General features: G+C 37.9%; 1 protein-coding gene across 8 annotated transcripts in view; it reads left to right on the top strand.

Moving 5' to 3' along the window:
- Positions 1-26536, top strand: part of APC (APC regulator of WNT signaling pathway) — a 126038-nt gene extending 99502 nt beyond the window's left edge. For 4 of the 8 annotated variants that reach the window (XM_014565911.2, XM_014565909.2, XM_014565910.2 and 1 more), the window contains 7 exons: positions 1708-1803; positions 3124-3177; positions 6818-6957; positions 7538-7615; positions 7904-8020; positions 12031-12245; positions 14302-20881. In XM_014565911.2, coding sequence (XP_014421397.1) covers positions 1708-1803; positions 3124-3177; positions 6818-6957; positions 7538-7615; positions 7904-8020; positions 12031-12245; positions 14302-20881 — 7280 coding nt within the window. Of the gene's footprint in view, positions 1-1707; positions 1804-3123; positions 3178-6817; positions 6958-7537; positions 7616-7903; positions 8021-12030; positions 12246-14301 lie in introns of all 8 variants that reach the window. The other 4 variants (XM_014565908.2, XM_014565913.2, XM_014565914.2 and 1 more) reach the window with 2 other exon arrangements.
- Positions 26537-27322: the final 786 nt, after the last annotated feature.

Raw genomic sequence — 27322 nt, 5'->3', positions numbered from 1 at the left:
TGCTAAAGTTTCTGAAATGAAAACTTTTTTAGTTAGGATGGTGTCTTTATGAATAGGAGTGGGAAATTCATATTACCCATCTACACTGCTAACATAGTTTAAAGCTTAATTTCTGTATTTCCCTAGAAAAAATCAGCAAAGGAAAATGTTACATGTACTACAATGCAACCAAAAAAGAGCAGAAAATCAAGACAGACATATAGAGTCATAGCATAGAAGATCCACAAAGAACTTGAGCACTTAAGTTGTCCATCTCTTTCATTTTATAGATTAAGCTCAAGAAAGTGACTTTACATAAGTTCCTTCAGCTATTAGTGTCAAGTCATAATCTTTGATATTTGCATATCACTCTACTCAGTGGTTACAGAGCTGTGTTATATCTGTTATTTGATCCTCACAACAGCCTTGTGAAGTAGGAAGGGAAGGTATTATCATCTCCATTTTACAGATGAAGAAACTGAGGCTCAGAGAGGCTAAAAGACTTGCCTGTGGCCTCACAGCTAGTAGGTGGTGGAGCCATGATCAGTGGCCAGATCTTCTGACTCTCAGCCCAGTGCTCTTCCTCCTGCACCACCCTGCTTCAGGCGATGGGGCCCCAGTTGCTGGGGGTGATCAGCCACCCAGCTCTTTGCTCAGGGAGAAACCCTTGGCCTCAGGAGCAGGGAACATGGGAGTTGGGACCCTTGGGGACCTAACTTACTTCATTCCTGTAGCAAGAACCAAAAGCAGTAAGTATATAAGGTAAGACCTTCCTTTCACCTGATAACACACACATGCACACACACACATGACAAAGGACTGTTGTCAGCATCTTGATTTTGGGGAGCAGGAGGAGGAGTGATGATGAGAGCATGATCCATAAAAATTTAGCAGATTTGTTTTAGGTTAGGTATAAAGACGAATTTAATCAAAGTTTAAAACTTTTCGAGAATAAGAGAACAGCAGATGTAGTCCTTTGTATCTATTCGTCCTAGGGATGAGGAGAACTAACAAGGTACTTTACTGGGGAAACACTGTGTTTCTGGATTGTTTTCTTTGGTACCCACAACTACATACTGACTTGCATTTTGTGCTCTTAATACCTGTTCTCAGAAAAGTTAAACAGAATAAATATTACTACTTCTGAAAAACAGACTTGCTTTTAAAATTTTTGTTTCAAGTAACAGTTTTGAAACTTTGTGCATAGTATTAAATGTGGAGGTACATTTTCTTGGACACCTTTTCTTTAAATTTTTGTTTACTATCTAGTGTCTGTGTAGATACTAGATACTTTCTCTACTAGGTTTATACTAGGTTTCTCTACTACATTTGTATACAACCATGTGCCTTTAAGCCATAGTCATGACAATAGTTTAAATAGAGATTATAAATAGAAAGTTTTATACCAAAATGTTTTTATTCTTTCATAGAGTCATAATTTTAAGTTATTATTTGAGTTATAGCATAAACTTGCATAGGACTTATTCTAACAGACCTAGTCAAAGGCTGATGAGAGCTAAACATTTTTATGGAAGCAAGAAAAACTCTTTACCTATATTTTCCTTTCCATGTTTATGGTATTCATCTATTCAGCAAATTTTTGTTGATTCACTAAACTGCTATGCATTGGGGATATATTCGTGAGCCCTAAGTATTTTTTAAGTATAACAAAGCTCGCTGCTTTAGAGGAAACAAAGCGCTACGGTTTATGTCAATTTTATTTTTCAGTGCCAGCTCCTGTTGAACATCAAATCTGTCCTGCTGTGTGTGTTCTAATGAAACTTTCATTTGATGAAGAGCATAGACATGCAATGAATGAACTTGGTAAGACAAAATATTTCTTAATGCCATGGAAGAATACTGAAGATTTTTCATCCTTGTGGTATTGGGATACAAGGCTACTAACTTCTAGTACCACCTGCTTCCCTCTTGTACCAAATGACCATATTCTGGTGTCCAGAGGAGAAAATGTCCTAAGTGACAGAAATTGCTACCCTGTTATAACCTTACTTGGATTTTTAATATCTTAGCCGAAGATTAGAAAAAATACTAAATGGGCCACTCTTGCCCCTCTTGTCAAAGTAGACCTTGGCTGACAGTTGATGGGGAAGGTAATTTGAATTGTTTTGAGACGTGGAGCTGCATGACTATTCTTGAACTCAGTCACTTCTGATGGATACCAGAAGAAATTATTACTAAGATTCTCATTTATCCTCATGGTTATCAGTACTTTACTGGCTTTTCATGATAAGCAGCGTGGTTATCTCTGAAACTGGTTAATATAGAACAGCATTACACTCTAATTTATGTTAGAAACATTCCGTTAATTTTGCAAAGATTACTCTTTTAGGTATGTGTTATCACACACTCTGAACCTATTATAACCTGCATTTGTGCACCCCATTTTTCATGTAATGGTTTTTCTTTGATTTCTAGGTTCATTTTGCACGTGTGGTCTTTATAAGTTGCATTATGCTGAGCCATCTCATGTGAACTGGATCTCTCTAGTCATGCCACAAGCAAGAACCATGCACTGAGTTCCCATCTTAGTGTAGCTGTGCCCTTGCTTTTTGTGCTGTTTGTATACGTTATGTTCCAGCTTTGTATTCCTACCACCTCATCATTGTGATTCATCATTTATCTTAAAAGTGACAAAGTCATGAGACTCTTAAACACAGAGAACCTAAACGGCAAAATTGAGTGTTGTCTCCTTCAGAGTCATCACTTTGGGAGGCTCTGTGCTTTGTGATTTCAGGCCTGCCCTCCAGCCATGCTTTTCTTCCCCCAGGCCCTAGCGGTGGGCAGCTTGATTCTCTTTCCTTCCCCCATCCCTCCCAGCCTCCTGTGGAACTGAGTATGATCTTGTGAGTTCTCCCTACCTCAATACAGTCAGCACTGGTGAAATTTTTATGTTAGGGTGTTTTTTTTTTTTTTTAACATTAGTCATAATGGGGGAAATAATGAATAAACAGGAAAACTAATCAAATTTTAAGCTCCAGCAAAGGTTTTTGGTTTGGTTTTGTTTTGTTTTTTTTTTAATAAATGTCCTGTGTTCCAATGAACTGTAGACTAGGACTGACACATTAACCATCTGAATTTCAAAGTAAAACCTAGACTCAGTATTTGTTCCTCTTCCTTCTTCAGGTAGGAAGGCTCCCCGGGGCATTTCATCACAGGAGCTAGGGCAGGGGCTTTCAGGTGAGGAGCAGGACGGGGCCTCTGGGGGTGTGACTGCTGGGGATGTAGCCACAAGGGATGACCTTCTCACTCCTAGCCTCTGCATTTGCACTGGAGCAAAAAGAAGGATCAGGGTGTGTGGATTGTGGGGAGATAGAGTAAGACAGCACAAGTGATCTGACAGTGGGGGATAAGGAGGAAAGAAGTCCGGTTAGGTAAAGAGAAGTTCCTGGGACTGTTACTTGTACATATAGAAAATTCTGTAATTATTAGGTTGATTTAAGTTTGCATCTATGACTATTACAAATTTTAGACTATAGTATCAGTGAGGTATACATTTATTAATTCTCGGCTCTGTCCCAGAAACTGCTAGGTACTAGGTACAAAAATGATTAGGACGCGGTCCTGACTTTCAAGGAACTAGTAATGTATTTGCACTAGTATTTCCCAAACTAGATCATAATGGTCACCAGAGAGGCACTTGTCAAACCTTGTAGGTTCTCTGGCCCTTGGTAATCAAACTTAGCAAAATACAATCTCCAGAGGAGGGAACCTAGTAATCACATCTGAAGTGGCCTAGGTGATTCTTATGATCAGGAATTTTTGTGAAACACCACTGTATCAAATGTTGATGTTGAGCCCCTAATACCTATTTTAGAATGAGACATTTCATGTTAATGAAATGTAAAAGAACCCAGTAAAAGAAGAATAATATACTTCTAAAAAATTAAGTGTCATCTTTCTGTATCTTTTTTGATGTTTAAATTAAGGATCCTGTTAAATGTCCCCTGAAGCCATTGATCCTGTACTATCTATAAAGTTATGAGATACTATCTGGGGTAATATTTGGTTCATCTGGACCACTATTTTCTAACACAGACACTAAGAAAAATGTGCAAGCATATGCTCATCACCTCTGCATTACCTTGAAACATCCTAATTTTCCTAAGGGCAACCTGTTTGTCATTCTGTCAATCATGAATTCACATCATATTTTTGTGAATCCATTTATAGTTTTAACATGTGGATTCTTTGCCTTAAAATTCACTGGAAGTTTTCTTTTTATTTGCCTGAAATCATTAAGGGCTCTCTCTTTTATATGATAACCTAAATTTTATTGTTCTTTTTTCATTAGCCACGTTCTTCGTGGTTTTGTTGGCATGGACTATATCCTTCTTTAATCTTTGTTTTCATAATCAAGTCCTAAGATTTTTGTTTTTTCCACACAAAAGTACTCAAGTGCCTTCTTGGGATTTTCCTCAGATCATTTCACCTTTCTTTAAAAAGTACCACAGATACTGCTTTTCCAGACAGGATTTTATGTAGGCACAAAGCATGGTATGTTTTGTTTTGGCTTTGATCTTCTGCTTTATAATCCTCAATTTTGGTGATCTCATCAGTACACTTGGCCAGTGCCTTCAGGCTCTCAGGTCGATTTCCTGGATCAAAACTCTCAGTTCTTTTATTGGTTCCTTCGTCTTTACCCAGGCATTACATAGTAGAATGTTTTGAAGCTCTGTGCTGGGCTTTCTTCCCTCTCTCCCTCGGCAGTATCCTCTACTCCATGGCTTTATTTACAGTGTTTTTCAAATTTACATCTTAATCTAAGTTCTTTCTCCTGAGATTTAGACATATTATCAGACTATTCATCTAACATCTTCACTGAGATGATTTTTCAGACATTTCTCACTCAGCTGACACAAACTGAGTTTACTGTCTGCTCCATCCCCAAATCTGTCTCTTCCAGGGTTCCTTTTCTCAGAAAATGGCATTCCAGGCAACCCAGTGGATGCAGCCAGAATCTTAGAAGATATCCATGACTCTGTCCTTATCCCCTATATCTCGTAACTGCTTCAATTCCCGTTCTTAAATACATCTCAAATCACTGCTCTTCTTTGCATCTCCAGCCCAAGCAAGCCTGTGTCATCTCTCCTGCTCTGCAGTGCCTTGTCTTAACTTGTCTCCTCACTTCCAATCATAATCCATTTTGCAGCCTGTAACCATGGAAACTGTTTAGAACATGTATCTAATTACTCCCTCCCCTGCCTCAAATCCTTAGTGTGGCACATAAAGTCTTGCATGATCTGGCCACATCTTGTGATCCGCTCCTTGTTGCTGTATATTTCAGGGCCAGTAGCCCTTGTGCATGCTGTTTTAGCTCCTAAAATGCGTCTTTATTGTCCCTGCCCCACCCTTTTAAGATATTCATTCATCCTTGAGGTCTCAGGTTAAACATTATTTCCTCAGCCATTTTCGTGATCCTCCCAGTCTTGGTTAAGTTCACCTGTTAACTTGCCCTGTGCTTCTACACAATCCATTACACTTAATTAGTTGTTCAGTGGCTATCTTTGCTCTAATCTGTAAGTTCCACAAAGATAATGACCATATTTTGTTCATTAGCTGTTTATTTTTCTGTCATCATGGGTGGATGGAGGAACATCTTCCTAAATATGGTTTGGATTTTCCCTAAGCAAATTAATTTTTCCTTAGCTACAGTCACACTCATCTGTCATTACTGCTAGTCATAAAGATTTATACAAATGTTCTAACAGTTAAATCCCCTGGCCTGGAATTCTTAACCCAAGATAGAACTTGGTCTCTTACGCAAACTTGCTAATCCCTCTACATACTGGCCCTTCTGGATCATTTACAAAAATATTAAATGTACAAGTCTTCTTTTAGATTAATGACCTGACTGTTTAGACTTATAAAATCCAAGAATTGCCTGTTTCTATTCATCTTCTTTTTTTCTAAGCTGCTTCTCTGTGACAAAAAAAATCCCCAGTCCCATGATGATTAATATTGATGATGAATAATATTTTGAACAGCCTCCATGTGCATTTTTATTTTTCCCTTTTATTCACTCCCTTATCATCTTGCTTCACCTTTTGTTTTTGTTTTCTTTTCTTTTTGTTTTTACTACCCCTTCCTTTATGTCTTTCCCTTTGCTTTCCCTTCATTTTCCTCCTTGCTGTCCTGATGTTGACCGCTGTGGGCATTGTTGAGTATACCCCGTGGTGGGAATCAAGGGGAAAGAAAATACTAAATCCTAGTGTTGGTATTTGGCACTTTGTGAGTATCACAGAAAAGTAAGAAAAAAATTTTTTTAAACATAAAAGGTGGTTTTATAGAGCTTAGTAATAAGTTGAATAGGTAATTCTTTTTCACAAAAAAGTAAGCTTTGCTTCATGGACAGTTTGACTTAGAAGTTTTAGTATTCCTAAGGATACTAAAAATTATTTGGGAGATAAAGTAATTAGGCCAACAGTGTGTAATAATGAAGAGTGTTTATAAAGTCCTAATAATAAAAATAAGTTACTGCTTACATTTAGGAAGACTTAGTGTTAGAAAATAGCCTTCATCATTGACAAGATACAGTGTATGTGCAGTAAATAGAGTATAATGCTCATTTCACTCAGTAAGACAAGGGGCTGGAGGGTGGAGAAACTGGCAGAAAATGGAATAGTTGTCACTTGCACTTTATAAATATATTACACAAAAGTCCTTTATAACATTTTTTGTAGCTTGTTATTCTGAAGACAAATTTAAGCCATATATGTTCATTCTTCGAGTTTTTTTCCTAATAATTAATTTATAAACTTGGTACCAATTTGTTTTATTTTAGATTATTGTCTTTTTCCTCTTGCCCTTTTTAAATTAGGGGGACTACAGGCCATTGCAGAATTATTGCAAGTGGACTGTGAAATGTATGGGCTTACTAATGACCACTACAGTATTACTTTAAGACGGTATGCAGGAATGGCTTTGACAAACTTGACCTTTGGAGATGTAGCCAACAAGGTATGTTTTATAAGATCAGTTTCTTATGATATCTCTGGTATGAGTTATTTTACTTTCATACAAACTACTTTTCATTCTCTTTCTGTCACTCGCCTTGTTGAACACTGACTAATAAAAACCTATCATGCGCCACTATGTATCCTTATTCATTTAGTTGTCTTATACCTAAACAAAGGCAAAAGATGGAGCAGAGTACTGGATTTATGTAATCACACTTAAAATGCTATTCCCAGGAATGATAGCAGAAGTCTGGAAATCTTGATGACTGACACAAAAGTCCACAAGCTTACACACATATTGGTACCATCCAAATAAAAGACTTTAAAACCCTTTGCTTATCAATTCTTACCACTTACTCACTTTATTTTTCCATTTTGCCAGGGGAAGAACAGATAGCAAAGGATTAGGAGGGTATTTACCTTTCATTTATGTAATCTGTTTCTAGTTCTTTTATGGGTAAAATATTAGTTAGGATTAAGATGAGACAATTAAAACCGGATTTGAAGGGTACTAGTCAAAAGTAAAGCACAGCTTCAGTTTGCCTTGTTGTTGACCCTCTGTCCCGTGTCTGATTTTACAGGCTACGCTATGCTCTATGAAAGGCTGCATGAGAGCACTTGTGGCCCAACTAAAATCTGAAAGTGAGGACTTACAGCAGGTACTACTTAGAATGCCACATTTTTTTTTTGACATTAGTGCATTAATATTCCGCGTAGATTAAATTAAGCAGTGGCTCAGTATTTGGCAGCTCATGTTTAAACTGTGGTTATGTTAACACCAAAAGAGAGGAAAATAATTATATTGTAGGAATTCCTTTTGGCACCTTACTAGCATTTAGGAAGAATTTCTTATTTGAAAGATTCCTACTCTTTACCATTAAGAATAAGAAAGCAACTAGTATAAATAATTTTATATACAAATTATTCTAAAATTGATTTATTTGCAGGTTATTGCAAGTGTTTTGAGGAATTTGTCTTGGAGAGCAGATGTAAATAGTAAAAAGACATTGCGTGAAGTTGGAAGTGTGAAAGCATTGATGGAATGTGCTTTGGAAGTGAAAAAGGTACCTTTGAAAACATTAAGTCTTGCAGTATGGATTTCATCCTTGGATACTTTTTTGCTGGTCTCTCCCACCCCTGAGACTCACTAATTTCTGACCTGCTTATCTCACCAATCCCCCTAGTCTCAGACACCTCCGAATTTGTAAAATATTAAGATGGAAAAGATTGTACAAGGTGGCCTAGTGTAAGTAAGTTTTTCAGACTCAGCACTGTTGGCATCTTGGACAAGGTAATTCTTTGTTTGGGGGGACTGATCTGTGCCTTGGATGTTGGTCTTTTGCCTGCGAGATGACAGCACACCCTCCCCTCAGTCATGACAATCAGAAATGTCTCCAGATATTACCAACTGTCCCTTGTAAGGGAAGAACAGAATCACTCCTACTTGAGAGTCACTGGTGTAAGTGTTAACATCTGTGCTGTCCAAATCTCAATCCCACAAAGTCCTCAGATTTTGATAGTAATCCTTATCAAGAGGTAATCAAACCTAAAGGTGAGGAATCCCTCACATAATAATTTGTTTACAAAAGGAAACTATCTCCAGGTGGGATATCTTCTTCAGAAGCTAAGCTAAGTTTTCTTTTTAAAATTGAAATTTGAGAAGGACTAAGCAAGTCTTTTTAGCTAATCTGGGCTTCCTTTCACCCAGCCAGTCCCCTTGGATTCACAGCCTACATTTTTCTCTTCAAAATTTCCTTTCCAGAGAAGGCAGAGTTGGGGGGGGGGGTTGGTTTATGTATTTTTTTCTAAATTACATTGTTTACACTTAGAAAACCTAAGATCAGCTGAAAAATTATTAGAAATATTTCTTATTAGAAATAAGAGTATTCAACTAAATAACTGGTTATAAAGATAATATTCAGAAGTGGTCAAAAGGTATAAAATTCCAGTATAAGATAAATAAATACTAGGGATATAATACACAGTGTGATAAACATAATTAACACTGCTTTATTATTATATATGAAAGTTGTTAAGAGAGTAAATCCTAGGAGTTTCTCATCACAAGGAAAAAATATTTTTTTCTATTTCTTTAGTTTCGTGTGTATATGAAATGATAGATGTTCACTAAACTTATTGTGATAATCATTTCATGGTGTAAGTCAAATCACTATGCTGTACACCGTAAAACTTACACAATGTTATATGTCAACTGCATCTCAAAACTGGAAAAAGAAAGGTAATATTCAAATATACTTAGGGTCTGCATAAAGGTACCTTTAAAACACTACCAAATCAGCAGAACACTTGTACTGACACTGCAGAAAAGAATGACCAGTGGAGTACTATTTGGCCATAAAAAAGAATGAACTACTGGCCCATGCAGTAATCTGTAATGACAGAACACAGATCATTAGTGTGGGGTTAGGGGTGGATTACAAGGGGGTACAAGGAACTTTGTGGGGATGATATAAATGTTAGATTGAGTGATGGTTTCTTGGATATACACATACATCAAAGTGATCAGATTGCATGCTTGAAATATGTGCAGTTTATGGTTCTCTAACTATACCTTAACAAAATTATACCAAAAAATTAGTGCCATGCACACTTTTAAGATTCCTCTCTAATCAACCCTGTGTATTTTCAGAAAGATTTAATTTATTTGTATGTATTATGGGAACTTGTACTACTGCTGAATAGTTCAATACTATCTCTCAAGGACTTCAGAGATCTACATACAAACTAAATGCTACAAACCAAGAAAGTTAAATTAAAAGACACATAAAAGAAGACTGTAATAAGAGGAAAGACATACCCTTTTCTTGTAAAGGAAGAGTAGTAGTTTAAAGATCATTTCTCCCTAAATTCATCTATAAATTTTTAAGGCAAGCCCAATCTTGGAAAAACTAGCCCATCAGAAATTTATAATACCCATTTCTGGTTTGGGCCTGCTTCTGGTTAGCATTATTAGAATTTATTTTTCCCTTTTTCTACATTCAGTGCAACAGGCATTATGAACATTCTCTTTCTCTTTTTAATTCATCATCTCTTCCTTCTCAGCTTCATTTACTGCTGATGATTGAGAGAATCAGAACTACCTTCTATGTTCCCCGTGTACTGCATCATTTTACCATCATTCACTGGCTCTGTCTTCTGCACAGCAGAACCGTTCCTTCACCTGCACTCTGCCCTTAAGTGTTGCTGTTTACTCGGAGTTGTTAGTCCCTTACTTTTGTCTTCTATATCTTCTCTCCTGGATGTAGAGGAGGAGGCTTTTTATGTTTCAGCTTATCTATAAAAACCTGATATTTTGAAAATAAAAAAAAAAAAAGTCCTCTGTTGCTTTTTTAACTTCTGCTGTATTTCTCTTTTTCTTGTAACAACCAAAACCCTGAGCAGGTAGTCACTTGCTGCATTTTTTAACTGGCCATACCTTTTTTGGGCCCTTCTACTTTGCTTGTAACAAAATCCATCTTCATAGATTAACTAGTATTTTTTCTTTTCTACCTACATCTATATTTGATATTTTTTGATCATGTACCTTATTGAATTTCTTCCCTTTGTTTTTACTACCTGTACTTCTCCAACTTGTAATCGTTTCTTCTCTAACTGTAAAGCTGCTTTGAAACAAAGCCCTTGGCGCTCTATATGTAGTCTCAGAGCAACTTGTTTTCCTGCTTTCAACCCTCACCTCTAGGTCAGTTGTCAGTTTAGCTCACCCCTCTAAACTCTTGCCATTTTTTCTGTTCTCAGGACACTCTGTCCCACCTTTACCTCAGTCAGAATGTGATTAAAGTTGATTGATGAAAGCATTTCTTCCCTGACTCCTGATAAATAGTACCTAAACCTGCTCCCACATTGTTTTTTTCATTTGATTTCCTGATGAAGATATTCCAGTGGCTATCTCCTTTTGGGTTAGGCCCAAAATGTGTGCCATGACATTCAGGGCCTTCTTTTACCTCTCTGACCTTACTTCTCACAGTGCCCCAGCATGGACTTTGATCTCCTCTGTGTCTTCTCTTTGTTCTTTGGGCCTCCCTTGCTTATTCCCAGTTCCATGCCTTTCCTCATTCTGCTTCCCCTGCCTTCTATCTTAGTGTACAGGTCTTTTATACAGAGCTGCTCTCCTCCGTGAAATATTTTATTTATTTGATTAAATTTGGGCAGCAATAAGCTTTCCTTTAGAGTCTTTGCTTCATGTACGGTTTTGCATCCTTTTTTCCTCCACAGTAAATAAGCACTTTCAAAGCAAGTATAAGTTTGCTATGTTTGTATCCTCTGGAGTGCCTCAAATTGTGATAGGCACAGAGCAGATTTGTAATGAATGTTGGTTTGTTCCTTGATCGATTTGTAGTAAGAAGAAAGACTGACATCAGGATTATGGCAAGTTTTGACCAGATATCCTTAACTGTGTACTCAGAGTGCTTCTATGGCAATTATAATTTGACATTTTACTATGATACTGTATACCAGGGAGTTCTGGTTTTTGTAATTACTTTGTTTCTGTTGGAGCTTTAAAAAGTTGAAGTTTTTCCATTATACTTTCTTTTTAATAAGTTATATTGTTACTTTTGAATCAACCACATATAAATATGGTTTTATACAAACAGAATATTATACATACTTCTCCGCACCTGCTCTTTTCATTTAATAATACATCTCAGATGTCTTTCCATATCAGCATATAGAGGGTTTTTTCTTAGTGTGTTTTCCCCTGAAAAATGTTATCTTTTCAGAATACGCATCAGTTCTGTTTCATATTTTAATATAAGCTCTTGTAAGATATGTGTACACTTTCTAAACACTTAGAGTACGGTTAATAAAGGTCATTAGTTTAATACTGCATTCTGCTTTTTTCATGGGGATATCACTGACTTAAGTTCCATTTGGTATTTTATGAAGTTTTTCAAAATGAAGAGTTTCTAATACTTTACCGGTGAGGGATGGGCAGCAAGGGAGATTTTAAAAAATAATAATAAGATAACTTACTCAAGAGAAGTATGTAAACAGAGAAGTTATAAGAGGGAAATTCCAACTCTAATTAGATGACACATATTCTACTTCTTAATAGGAATCAACCCTCAAAAGCGTATTGAGTGCCTTATGGAATTTGTCAGCACATTGCACTGAGAATAAAGCTGATATATGTGCCGTAGATGGCGCACTTGCATTTTTGGTTGGCACTCTCACTTACCGGAGCCAGACAAATACCTTAGCCATTATTGAAAGTGGAGGTGGGATATTACGGAATGTGTCCAGCTTGATAGCTACAAATGAAGACCACAGGTAAATACAGAGTTTTGTATTACTTTTAAATGAATTTGTAAAATTCATGCCCTCAGAGAGACTCACTATAAGCAGTGTTTTGTGTAATTATTCAAGTTCTAAGTCAAATTACATTTATTACAGTGAAAAATGTAACTATTCTAATTTATTAATTAATATATTCTAATGAAAGTTCAAGGTATTGTAAAGATGTCTAAAAATAAACAGATGGTACTCGAAAGGTATAACCCATGTGTAGAGGGGGAAAAAAAGTCATAAATATTACAGAGAACAAAATCCCTTCCTGTATGTTAGTATGGCTTAAAGGAATATAAGGCTTATAAAAAACAAAAACCTATGGGTATGATCCAGAGAGTACATGGTTCACATTTTTCTAGTGACCTCATAGCATCAGTAATTCATCCAATCTTGCAGAGCTGTGACATCTGAGAGAGCACCTCAGATGCAGGGCACATGTTTTTCAGAACTTGGGCTCTGTATTATCGCAACAAAAATATGGGGGCCTTTCACAGCATTTAAAAAAATTTTATCCTGTATTGTTCCTCTCTCATTTTCAAAAAGACCATGAGGTAATTTTAGTAAAAGGGCTTGTAAGAATGCAAACACCTTTTCTTTAAATTTTTGATGCACAAACTACAAGCCTTATACCCCTTTCAGCTACTCAGAGAAGACTTCTTAAACTCAGTAAGCACGCAGGTGTCTTCTGGTGCTGAGAAAGCCACCATGTTAAAGTTCATTGCACTCTTGCCAATCAGTTTTAAAGCCCACCAGGGCTGAATCTGCTGTCGTTACACTTCAGTTTACCATGCACTAAACAAGCCATAACTCTTTCAGACCCTAACATTCATTATGCTGATTCTTAACTCTTGTTTTTAGGGTTACCTTCAAATGTTTTGAAAACTTTTTTTCACTTTATTTTTTTTCACTTTTTTTTTATTGAGCTATAGCCATTTTACAATGTTGTGTCAAATTCCAGTGTAGAGCACAATTTTTCACTTATACATGAATATACATACATCTATTGTCAAGGGACAGGCTGGGATTTCAAAATGTAGAATAGAAAAACAAGATTGTACTGTGTAGCACAGGGAAAAATATACAGGATCTTGTGGTGGCTCACAGCACTTTATTTTTTAAAATAACAACTACACACACAATTTGCCAGAGAACAGTTGTAAGGGGGAATGGCAGCATTACAAAAATCAAGTCAGAGACAGAGAGATTATCTGAAAAGTCAATTTGCTGACGTCGCAGCTGACAGTCCTTCCCGACTATGTAAAGATCTATTGATTGATTCTTCTGTCTGCCTCTTCTAAGAGGTCTCAATTTAATCTATGGATGGGTGTCATGTTCCCATTCATAGATTAAATTACCACAGAGTCCCTGTTCAGCATAAAATTTCATAATATATGTATAGTCTTTAAACTGAGATAATCTGTCACTGTGTAAATAAAGTAAATATATCTGCTCAAGAAAAAATTTTAAAAGCTCTTTGGTCAGAATAGGAAATGCAAAATAGATTAAAATTAACACTTTTACTTCTTTTAGTCAAACAGATGAGTACTTTAAAACAGTAAACACTAAATGAACTAAGAACAAAAGGAGCTATGCAGAGCTTGAAATGTATAGTATAAGTTGGCATAATTTTTTTGTTGTTTTTCATTTTTCAGTTTTATTAAGTAGAATTGTTACAGTTTACACATATACAATATATTGCATGTAAATACATATATACAATATACTGCACTTTTTAAAATTTACATATATGTACTGTTCATTGTTTCTGAGAACGTTTAGAGCTTTAGCTTTTTAAACTTACATAGTTATCAAAGGAATAAAGCCAATCACAAAATAAGACTTAATTCAAAAAGATACATATACTCTGCAATTAATAGCAACATTATTTATAATTGTAATTTGGCATAATTTTACTTTGCCTGTTGTTAATAGGTTTTAGTAGTTATCTTTAGACTTAAATTTGTTTTCTGTCCCTTTATTTGTTGTTACTACAAACAGATTTTTACCTTACTTTTGTGATCTCTTATTTTTATTTCAGGCAAGTCCTAAGAGAGAACAATTGCTTACAAACCTTATTACAACATTTGAAATCTCACAGCCTGACAATAGTCAGTAATGCATGTGGAACCTTGTGGAATCTCTCAGCAAGAAATCCTAAAGACCAGGAAGCGTTATGGGACATGGGGGCAGTCAGCATGCTCAAGAACCTCATTCATTCCAAGCACAAAATGATTGCTATGGGAAGCGCTGCAGCTTTAAGGAATCTCATGGCAAACAGGCCTGCAAAGTATAAGGATGCCAATATCATGTCTCCTGGCTCAAGCTTGCCTTCTCTTCATGTCAGGAAACAAAAAGCCCTAGAAGCAGAATTAGATGCTCAGCACTTATCAGAAACCTTTGACAATATTGACAATTTAAGTCCCAAGGCATCTCATCGTAGTAAACAAAGACACAAGCAGAGTCTCTATGGGGACTACGTTTTTGACACCAATCGACATGATGATAATAGGTCAGACAACTTTAATGCTGGGAACATGACTGTCCTGTCACCATACTTAAATACCACAGTGTTGCCCAGCTCCTCTTCATCAAGGGGAAGTTTAGATAGTTCTCGTTCTGAGAAAGATAGAAGTTTGGAGAGAGAACGAGGTATTGGCCTCGGCAGCTACCACCCAGCAACAGAAAATCCAGGAACCTCGTCAAAGCGAGGTTTGCAGATTTCCACCACTGCAGCTCAGATTGCCAAAGTCATGGAAGAAGTATCAGCCATTCATACCTCCCAGGAAGACAGAAGTTCTGGGTCTACCACCGAATTACACTGTGGGACAGATGAGAGGAATGCACTGAGAAGAAGCTCTACTGCCCACGCACATGCAAACACTTACAACTTCACCAAGTCAGAAAATTCAAACAGGACATGTCCAATGCCGTATGCCAAAGTAGAATATAAGAGGTCTTCAAATGACAGTTTAAATAGTGTCAGTAGTAGTGATGGTTATGGTAAACGAGGTCAGATGAAACCTTCAATTGAATCCTATTCTGAAGATGATGAAAGTAAGTTTTGCAGCTATGGTCAATATCCAGCTGACCTAGCCCATAAAATACATAGTGCAAATCATATGGATGATAATGATGGAGAACTAGATACACCAATAAATTATAGTCTTAAGTATTCAGATGAACAGTTGAACTCTGGAAGGCAAAGTCCCTCACAGAATGAAAGATGGGCAAGACCCAAACATATAATAGAAGATGAAATAAAGCAAAATGAGCAAAGACAATCAAGGAGTCAAAGCACAACTTATCCTGTATATCCTGAGAGCACTGATGATAAACACCTCAAGTTCCAGCCACATTATGGACAGCAAGAATGTGTTTCCCCATATCGGTCCAGAGCAGCCAATGGTTCAGAAACAAATCGAGTAGGTTCCAATCATGGAATTAATCAAAATGTCAACCAGTCTTTGTGCCAGGAAGATGACTATGAAGATGATAAGCCAACCAACTATAGTGAACGTTACTCTGAGGAAGAGCAGCATGAGGAGGAGGAGAGACCAACCAATTACAGCATCAAATATAATGAAGAAAAACATCACGTGGATCAACCTATTGATTATAGTTTAAAATATGCCACAGACATTCCTTCTTCACAGAAACCAGCATTTTCATTCTCAAAGAATTCATCTGGACAGAGCACCAAGACTGAACACATCTCTTCGAGCAGTGAGAATACATCCACACCTTCATCTAACGCCAAGAGGCAGAACCAGCTCCATCCAAGTTCAGCCCAGAGCAGAAGTGGTCAGACCCAAAAAGCCACCTCCTCCTCTTGCAAAGTTCCCTCTATCAACCAAGAAACAATACAGACGTACTGTGTTGAAGATACCCCAATTTGTTTTTCACGATGTAGTTCATTATCATCTTTGTCATCAGCTGAAGATGAAATCGGGTGTGATCAGACAACACAGGAAACAGATTCTGCTAATACTCTACAAATAGCAGAAATAAAGGAAAACAGTGGAACTAGATCAGCTGAAGATTCTGTGAGTGAAGTTCCAACAGCGTCACAGCACATTAGAACCAAATCCAGCAGACTCCAGGCTTCTGGTTTATCTTCAGAATCAACCAGGCACAAAGCTGTTGAATTTTCTTCAGGGGCCAAATCTCCATCAAAGAGTGGTGCTCAGACACCTAAAAGTCCACCGGAGCACTACGTTCAGGAGACTCCACTCATGTTTAGCAGATGTACGTCTGTCAGTTCACTTGATAGTTTTGAGAGCCGTTCGATTGCCAGCTCTGTTCAGAGTGAACCCTGCAGTGGAATGGTGAGTGGCATTATAAGCCCCAGTGACCTTCCAGATAGCCCTGGACAAACCATGCCACCCAGCAGAAGTAAAACCCCTCCTCCCCCTCCCCCTCCAACAGTTCAAACTAAGCAAGAAGTACCTAAAAATAAGGCACCTAGCACTGAAAAGAGAGAAGGTGGACCTAAGCAAGCCGCTGTAAATGCTGCAGTGCAGCGGGTCCAGGTTCTTCCAGATGCTGATACTTTGTTACATTTTGCAACAGAAAGTACTCCAGATGGATTTTCTTGTTCATCTAGCCTGAGTGCTCTGAGCCTCGATGAGCCATTCATTCAGAAAGATGTGGAATTAAGAATCATGCCTCCAGTTCAGGAAAATGACAATGGGAATGAAACAGAAAACGAGCAGCCTGAAGAATCAAATGAAAACCAGGAAAAAGAGGCAGAAAAACCCACTGATTCTGAAAAAGATCTATTAGATGATTCAGATGACGATGATATTGAAATACTAGAAGAGTGCATTATTTCTGCCATGCCGACAAAATCTTCACGCAAAGCCAAAAAGCCAGCCCAGACTGCTTCAAAATTACCTCCCCCAGTGGCACGGAAACCAAGTCAGCTGCCTGTGTACAAACTTCTGCCATCACAGAACAGGTTACAAGCACAAAAGCATGTTAGCTTTACACCAGGAGATGATATGCCACGGGTGTACTGTGTAGAAGGGACACCGATAAACTTCTCCACAGCTACATCTCTGAGTGATCTAACAATAGAATCCCCTCCAAATGAGTTAGCTGCTGGAGAAGGGGTTAGAGCAGGGGCACAGTCGGGTGAATTTGAAAAACGAGATACCATTCCTACAGAAGGCAGAAGTACAGATGAGGCTCAGAGAGGGAAAGCCTCATCTGTAGCTGTACCTGAACTGGATGATAATAAAACAGAAGAAGGTGACATTCTTGCAGAATGCATTAATTCTGCTATGCCCAAGGGGAAAAGTCACAAGCCTTTCCGTGTGAAAAAAATAATGGACCAGGTCCAACAAGCATCTGTGTCTTCATCCGGAACTAACAAAAATCAATTAGATGGTAAGAAAAAGAAACCTACTTCACCAGTAAAACCTATGCCACAAAATACTGAATACAGGACACGTGTAAGGAAAAGTACAGACTCAAAAAATAATTTAAATGCTGAAAGAACTTTCTCAGACAACAAAGATTCAAAGAAACAGAACTCGAAAAATAATTCCAAGGACTTCAATGATAAGCTACCAAATAATGAAGATAGAGTCAGAGGAAGTTTTACTTTTGATTCACCACATCATTACACACCTATTGAAGGCACTCCGTACTGTTTTTCACGAAATGATTCCTTGAGTTCTCTAGATTTTGATGATGATGATGTTGACCTTTCCAGGGAAAAGGCTGAATTAAGAAAAGGGAAAGAAAATAAGGAATCAGAAGCTAAAGTTACCAGCCACACAGAACTAACCTCAAACCAACAGTCAGCTAGTAAGACACAAGCTGTTACAAAACATCCAATAAATCGAGGTCAGTCTAAACCTGTCCTGCAGAAGCAATCTACGTTTCCCCAGTCCTCCAAAGATATACCAGACAGAGGGGCAGCAACTGATGAGAAACTACAGAATTTTGCTATTGAAAATACTCCAGTTTGCTTTTCTCGAAATTCCTCTCTGAGTTCTCTGAGTGACATTGATCAAGAAAACAACAACAACAAGGAAAATGAACCTATCAAAGAGACAGAGCCCCCTGACTCACAGGGAGAACCAAGTAAACCCCAGGCATCAGGTTATGCTCCTAAATCATTTCACGTCGAAGATACCCCTGTTTGTTTCTCAAGAAACAGTTCTCTCAGTTCTCTGAGTATTGATTCTGAAGATGACCTGTTGCAGGAATGTATAAGTTCTGCAATGCCAAAAAAGAAAAAGCCTTCAAGACTCAAAGGTGATAATGAAAAGCAGAGTCCCAGAAATGTGGGTGGCATATTAGCAGAAAATTTGACACTTGATTTGAAAGATATACAGAGACCAGATTCAGAACATGGTTTATCCCCTGATTCAGAAAATTTTGATTGGAAAGCTATTCAGGAAGGTGCAAATTCCATAGTAAGCAGTTTACATCAAGCTGCTGCCGCTGCGTGTTTATCCAGACAAGCTTCGTCTGATTCAGATTCCATCCTTTCACTGAAATCAGGAATCTCTCTGGGATCACCATTTCATCTTACACCTGATCAAGAAGAAAAACCCTTTACAAGTAATAAAGGCCCACGAATTCTAAAACCTGGGGAGAAAAGTACATTGGAAACTAAAAAGATCGAATCTGAAAATAAAGGGATAAAAGGAGGGAAAAAAGTTTATAAAAGTTTGATTACTGGCAAAGTTCGATCTAATTCAGAAGTTTCAAGCCAAATGAAGCAGCCCCTTCAAACAAACATGCCTTCAATCTCTCGAGGTAGGACAATGATTCATATTCCAGGAGTCCGGAATAGCTCTTCAAGTACGAGTCCAGTTTCCAAAAAAGGCCCATCCCTTAAGACTCCAGCCTCCAAAAGCCCTAGTGAAGGTCAGGCGGCTACCACTTCTCCCAGAGGAGCCAAGCCATCAGTCAAGTCAGAATTAAGCCCTGTTGCCAGGCAGACGTCCCAAACAGCTGGGTCAAATAAAGGGCCTTCTCGATCAGGATCCAGAGATTCCACTCCTTCCAGACCCAACCAGCAGCCGCTAAGCAGACCTATGCAGTCTCCAGGGCGAAACTCAATTTCTCCTGGTAGAAATGGAATAAGTCCCCCTAACAAGTTATCTCAGCTGCCACGGACGTCATCCCCAAGCACTGCTTCAACTAAGTCCTCGGGTTCTGGGAAAATGTCTTACACATCCCCAGGCAGACAGATGAGCCAGACAAACCTTACTAAACAAACGGGTTTATCCAAGAATGGTAGTAGTATCCCAAGAAGTGAGTCTGCCTCCAAAGGGCTAAATCAAATGAGTAGCAGCAACGGATCCAATAAAAAGGTAGAACTTTCCAGAATGTCTTCAACTAAATCAAGTGGAAGTGAGTCTGATAGGTCAGAGAGACCTGTATTAGTACGCCAGTCAACTTTCATCAAAGAAGCGCCAAGCCCGACCTTAAGGAGAAAATTGGAGGAATCTGCTTCATTTGAATCCCTTTCTCCATCTTCTAGACCAGATTCTCCCACTAGGTCCCAGGCACAGACTCCAGTTTTAAGTCCTTCTCTTCCTGATATGTCTTTGTCTACACACTCATCTGTTCAGGCTGGTGGGTGGCGAAAACTCCCACCTAATCTCAGCCCCACCATAGAGTATAATGACGGGAGACCTGTAAAGCGCCATGACATAGCCCGCTCCCATTCTGAAAGTCCTTCCAGACTTCCCATTAACAGGTCAGGAACCTGGAAACGTGAGCACAGCAAACACTCATCCTCCCTTCCTCGAGTAAGCACTTGGAGAAGAACTGGAAGTTCATCCTCAATTCTTTCTGCTTCATCAGAATCCAGTGAAAAAGCAAAAAGTGAAGATGAAAAACATGTGAACTCGATTTCAGGAACCAAACAAACTAAAGAAAGCCAAGTATCCACTAAAGGAACATGGAGAAAAATAAAAGAAAGTGAAATTCCTCCCACAAGCAGTTCTCAGACCACTTCCTCAGGTGCTGCAAATGGTGCTGAATCAAAGGCTCTCATTTATCAAATGGCGCCTGCTGTTTCTAAGACAGAGGATGTTTGGGTGAGAATTGAGGACTGTCCCATTAACAACCCTAGATCTGGAAGATCTCCAACGGGAAATACTCCCCCAGTGATTGATACTGTTTTGGAAAAGGGAAACCCAAACGCTAAAGATTCAAAAGATAATCAGGGAAAACAAAATGTGAGTAACGGTAGTGCTCCCGCTCGCACCGTGGGTTTGGAAAACCGCCTGAACTCCTTTATTCAGGTAGATGCCCCAGACCAAAAAGGAACTGAGACGAAATTGGGACAAAGTAATGTCCCTGCATCAGAGACCAATGAAAGTTCTCTCACTGAGCGCACCCCGTTTAGTTCTAGCAGCTCAAGCAAGCACAGTTCGCCAAGTGGGACTGTTGCTGCCAGAGTGACTCCTTTTAATTACAACCCGAGCCCTAGGAAAAGCAGCGCAGATAGCACTTCAGCCCGACCATCTCAGATCCCGACGCCAGTGAATAACAACACAAAGAAACGAGATTCAAAAGCTGACAACACAGAATCCAGTGGAACTCAAAGTCCCAAACGCCATTCCGGGTCTTACCTTGTGACGTCCGTTTAAACAGAGCTGGAATAATGAAACTAAGAATGTGTTATGTGTTAATTACAACTGCTATGTAGAAATTTTGTTTCAAATGAAACTTTAAAAGACTGAAAATTTTGTAAATAGGTTTGATTCTTGTTAGAGGGTTTTTGTTCTGGAAGCCATATTTGATAGTATACTTTGTCTTCACTGGTCATATTTTGGGAGGCACTCTTGATAGTTAGGAAGAAAATGGTAAAGCCAAGTATATTTGTACAGTATGTTTTACATGTATTTAAGTAGCATCCCATCCCATCATCCTTTAATTATTGCTTGTCTTAAAATAATTAACACTACAGATAGAAGATATGATATATTGCTGTTATCAATCATTTCTAGATTATAAACTGACTAAACTTACATCAGGGAGAAATTGGTATTTATGCAAAAAAAATTCTGTTTTAGTCCTTGTGAGTCCATCTAACATCATAATTAATCATGTGGCTGTGAACTTCACAGTAAAATGGTTCCCGATGAACAAGTTTACCTAGCCTGCTTTGCTTTACTGCATGAATGAAGCCGATGGTTCAATTTCAGAAGTAATGATTAACAGTTCTGTGGTCACATGATGTGCATATAGATAGCTATAGTGTAACAATTACACTATTTTGTGCTCAAAACAAAACAAAACAAATCTGTGTAACTGTAAAACATTGAACGAAACTATTTTACCTGAACTAGATTTTATCTGAAAGTAGGTAGAATTTTTGCTATGCTGTAACTTGTTGTATATTCTGGTATTTGAGGTGAGATGGCTGCTCTTTTATTAATGAGACATGAATCGTGTCTCACAGAAACTAAATGAACATTTCAGAATAAATTATTGCTGTATGTAAACTGTTACCGAAATTGGTATTTGTTTGAAGGGTCTTATTTCACATTTGTACTAGTAATTGTCAAAAGGGCCTCTTTTAAAAGCTTATATAGATTTTTTTCTTTAAATTCTATGCATTAAGAGTAAAATTCCTCTTACTGTAATAAAAACGATTGAAGCTGACTGTTGGCATTTAACCATTCCATGCAGTGGCACTTAACCTTTCTTGAAATTTATTTTTTTTTTATATGTGATTAGCACTTCCTGATGTTTAGTATTTTTCCACTTACTTTTTTTTTTTCTTACTCCACTGGAGTTGATTTTAAGAATTCATATTACAGCAATGTGAACTGCCTAGCACAGGACTGTGCATTGAACGTAATAGGCCCACGTAGAATATTTCTTTTTTCTTAATAGAATTCTATACCTGAGAAATTAATTGTTCTTAGGTATAAGTAGTCTCTTCCAAACCTGTCTTGGAAGGTAACTGTCTTGTCCCTTTATCTTCTCCCTCTTGCTACTGGATCTGGAATGAACACCTTTTATCACTGTATATGTTACAGCAAAATTCCAGCAGTCAAGTATAATCAGCACTTTGCCATGCTCAGAAAATGCATATCACATTGGAACTTCAGAGGTAGATTTAACACTATTAGGATATTCAAAAGACTATTTAAAAACACTTGCCTGTTAAGGAAAGCTTTGTTTCTGGTGGGTAGACTTGTCGGGTGTGTGTTCCAAGTGCACCTTCCTCACAGCAGGGAGAAAATCCTTCATGAAGGAAGATAAACTGATAGACTTATTAAAAAATGTAATTTAATATATCTTCCCAGAATTTGTTCTAAATGATTAGAGAGTAAGGATGATGATAAATGCTCACATAGTTGTTGAATAAATGAAAATGTATTTTTAATAATAAAATTCATGCACTCTGCATTTGGGGAAGGGAAAAGATATTTAGATATGGTGGGATGCTGGGAAAAGGGGGTGAGAAGGAGTTAGCACATCTACCTGGTGTCCTTGAAATCACATTATGTAGTTAATTATCTACCACTTACCTGTGTTTATCATTTACAACTAATGATTTTTTTTTTAAGCTAAAAATGCCAGTAAATAAGTGCTATGACTTGAAGTAAGGCATTTGACTCCAAAGCCCATACTCTTTCTACTGGACCACTTTGCAAACATCTGAATTACTGATCTTTGGAATGTATCTACATTTAAATTTCTTATCAAATTTTATCTGAAGGAAAGTTTGCAAGAATATTAATTTTTCCTGTTTTTCTCAAAGGCTGCCTTATCCAATAGGGATACATGGATATGGGTCTTACTCTTCCTCTTCCTTTAGTCCTGATTTTCTGTTTTTCTGAATTACTGCATACCAGTTTTTATAAACCACTTCAGATACTTTTATGGAAAGAGATGGAGTGTAAGTCAATTCGAATAAAATTGCCTTTCTCAAGGAAGGAAAAAAAACATTATCAGTGCTGACAATGAAGAAAGGGTGCCTTCCATATGCCAGAGAACTCAGGAATTCCTGTAGAGGACACCTACCGGGAGAAGGTGCATTCAGTCTGTTGCCACTGAGAGAAAAGTTGCTGTATAAGACCCTCTAGTTAGAGATAATGGCTCTGGGTCAGTAAGGGAGCAAGTCTCATTTCTGCTTTTAGAAGTTCACAGGGTGCTGCCATAACTGATAGCAGGCCAAATATTCCCAGTTTATGCTTGTTACAAATGGCATATAGAGCCTAGTGCTGGGGATTAGTTGAGTTGCAATTCCTGTTAAGAGAAGTAAGGCAGAGCCCTATCCAGGCTTTGAACTGCAGCAAACCCAATCCTCTCCAAGGCAGTGGTTTTCAAACTAGAGTGCATTTGAATCACCAAAAACGCTTATTAAGACACAACCCCATACTCTGATTCTGAGTGAGGCCCCAGGATTTGCAGTTCTAACAAGTTCTCAGATGCCGCCACTTCTGCTGGTCTTGGAACCGTACTCTGAGAGCTTCTGTCCTGCATGATGGTAAAGAATCTCCTTGAGTGACTGCCTTCAGTTCTAGCCATTCCTCAGCCACTGGACTCAACAGCTGACAAAGTATACAAAAAAATAAACCCCCATCTCCTTCAGGCATGAAAGATTTGAACATCGAGTTATACAATCTGATACAGCCCATCTCAACTCTGAACAGTAGACAAATTTACCAGATATCAATGAACAGTTAATTCTAAAGACAACAACTGTATCTGTAGGACTGACTAATGTTCCCTTCGGAACAGTTGTTGAAAAGGCAGTAACTTCAGCAAATATCTAATTTGGATTTGCAATAAGATTAAAGACACCAAAAAAGGACAAAGGAGAACTCTGAAGTGAGGGCAGACTGATTTCAGATGAAAGGAAAATGTGCCTGATTTGTTAGTATACAGACAGCAACCAATTAACTGTGGCAACTTGGTATTGGAGAATAAACTTTACAAGTTAACTTGCACCAAAAGGAAAGTTAATGAGAGGGAAATGATGAAATAAAAAATAAACCCAAAAGGGTCAAATTGCACCATACAGTCAAAAAAAATTTTCCCATGAACTACAGACTGTCACCACAAGGTTACTGAACTGAAGGGATACATCTTGCTGAAGAAGGGAGCCAGTTGCACTATATCTGAATTCATGTTATCACAGGGTTTCTTTGTATCTAAGATAGGAAAATAACAGTGCCAGAAATGCAAAAAGTAAGTTGCCAAGAGCTGCATATTTGAGTAGTCAGATCATGCAAACTTACCAAACAAAAATAATTTTCAAAAGTCATGGCTGAAATAGAGTATATAAATTATTTTCTAAATTTCTAATTCCTTCATATTATGCTGACTTCTAAATAGTACTTTGTAGTGTTGAAACCTATGGACTTTGACTCCTGTAAACACCAGATCATTTTCCTGCCATTCTCCTAACTCTGTTCTGTGGTCTATAAAACTATATTCTGGTTTTTGTTAGACCAGTGATACTTCTTTCCACCTGTATGTTTTTTGTGTATTACATTGTTCTTGGTGCTAAATACACATTCTTCTGATATTCAGGATAACTCTTTATATTTGTGTCTATTTTCTTAAGTTATGACAATGTTACTTTTTTAATTAAAAATACTCAATGTATGCTAGTGAAGGTGACCATTGTATGTAAAGCAACATTAGTGAAAAATAACTATTGAGAACATTGTTAACATTACCTGCTCTACCTACACCACCTCTTGGAAACCAGACACTTAGCCTTACTGTTCGTCTCTGACCCACATACCTGGTCTTTTCTCCTGACCATGGCTACACCAGAGGCAGATACCTGACCATCATTAACTGGACAGTGACCAAAGACTTGTAAGTCTCGTCCTTAAAAAAACGACAACAAAAACCAATTTGAAAGGAGTCACAAAGGAAATTTCCGGTTGGTGATTGAGTGCTGGAACTGAAAGATTTTGTAGAGTTAAGACTGAGGTCACTGTGATTGGCATCGTGAAGCTAAAAGAGAAAGCCAGCTGGTACAGAGAGAAGGACCAGATATGGGAGGAAGGTATAGAAAGCAAGTGAGACAGCCGAGTTGGAAGCTCCTGGTGTTACCTCTGTCCCTGCCTTTTCTGGGACCTACTTCTCCTTCTCCTTGTGTTTAGGGCATTTGTGAACTTATAAACCCACTTTGTTCCTGAAGTAACTTGAAACTAACAGAAAACTGCATTTAGACACATCTTAGTGAGTTTTTTAAATCTCAGATACAGAGAAAGCTTTCTAAAAACATCTGTGGAAATAGGCTGCCTACCACACATACACAAAAAAAAGTTGGCATCAGATTTCTTCTCTGCAATACTAAATGCCAAAAAAAGAAAAACAGTGGAACAATACACACAGCATTTGGAAGCGAATGGAATATTACATAAGAATTCTGAAACCTGCCAAACTAGCATTTAATGTACCTGGAATACTTGTACCATTTGGGATTCTTACTATAATAGTTGTTAACAAGAAGACCTTCTTTAAAAGACAAGACGTTCATTTAAGGTAGCTCACAAGAGCTGTATGAAGGCAGAAAAATCAGTCCTGGAAACTATACAGCAGAAACAACACTCAAACTATACTGTGAAACTGCTTCAAGTAAAGACCCACTTGCTGCCCCCGAGCCCTTGGAACCCTCTGACGCCACCCTCACCATAAATTGAGGTTATATGCAGCGCTTGCTTCCTCACAGTGTTCACTTCTAGGATTGAAGTCTTGCTTGAGTGGACGTGATTGGCAGAAGCTGTGTCACGTGGAGCTGTGGAGTCCAGGAAAGCTCAGTTGTTTGATTTCTCTGTTGAGGAAGCTGGATTCGTAACACATGAGTTCTCCAAATCTACGAGGGGCATTTCAAAAGCACTAGGCAACCAGAATCCGTGGCATGTCTCTACCGTAGTGTTCCCATTGCCCAAGCAATTAAAATGAAAGGAAAAGTATTAAGGAAACTGTGTGAACAATAAACCTTTAAACTTGAATAAACATGTAAATAATTGTGGTTAATCTGATAGTGAATCTCAGTGTGAATATCCATGTGACTCAAAACTGAAAAGATTAAATGCTTAACAGTTTTAGTAATCTTAAATTCCAGGTAATTCCAACCCAAACTGAAGAGTTACAAAGGAGAGAAGATAGAAAAGCATGGTAAATTCCTATCTTAAGTATAGAGTATCAAAAGATACTATTTTACTTTTAACTTGGAAAAACACAAATTCAATTTTTAAATTTAGTGGTAACCCCAATGTTAGAAAGAAAAATTTCCATCCAAATCATGAGTCAAAAGAGTACAAGAAATCAAAGAACAGGGAAAATGGGGGAGAGGGAGAATTAGCAACAAAGAAGCATAAATGACACAGTAATACCAAATAGTAAGTGGGCTAAACACATATAGTAAAATAACCACTCTCAAGTTGGAGTCAAGTAAAAAAATAAAATCCTCCAACTATAGGCCATTAATAAAAGGCACACTTAAAATGATCCAGAATGGATAAAACTAAAAATATAACCACATTTGCACAGGCATTGCAGAGGAAGAAGTAAAGGTAAATTTATGTCAGATAAAGTATAATTCTGGATAAAAGGCATCAAGCATAATAAAGATGAACATCAGTTACGATTTTCTTTAGATGTCAAATGATATAACATCAAGCATATGAAACAAAATTACCAACATAAAGAAATACTGACAAAAACCAGTGGAACCAGTGAGACTGTCAGTATTTGACAAATGACTCGGTCTATACAAAACAAAAGGAGAGTTATTATTTAAAATCACAACTTCCTTCCAAAAAGGGTGGATCTTGTTAAGGAAAGGGAAGAGTCTCAAAAGGTCCTTTTCTTTAGCTGAGGACCTTGATGGGTTTGGGATCAGTAAAGCCAAGCCTGGAGTTTGAGTGCGAGGAGGGTTAGAGCAAATATCATAGGTTTGCTTAAGAGAGGCAAGAACTTGACATTCTTGGGGTACCCGGGAATGGGGAGTTGAAGAGCAGAGGTGAGGGAGGACAACTGGAAAGAGGAGGCAGTAAAAACCCTGGTGATGCAGCAGCTAAAATGATTTTAGAAACTGAGACATACAC

The sequence above is a fragment of the Camelus ferus genome, chromosome 3 (genome assembly GCF_009834535.1).
Source record: "Camelus ferus isolate YT-003-E chromosome 3, BCGSAC_Cfer_1.0, whole genome shotgun sequence".
Lineage (NCBI taxonomy): Eukaryota > Metazoa > Chordata > Mammalia > Artiodactyla > Camelidae > Camelus > Camelus ferus.
This window is presented reverse-complemented; position numbering and strand designations above follow the sequence as displayed.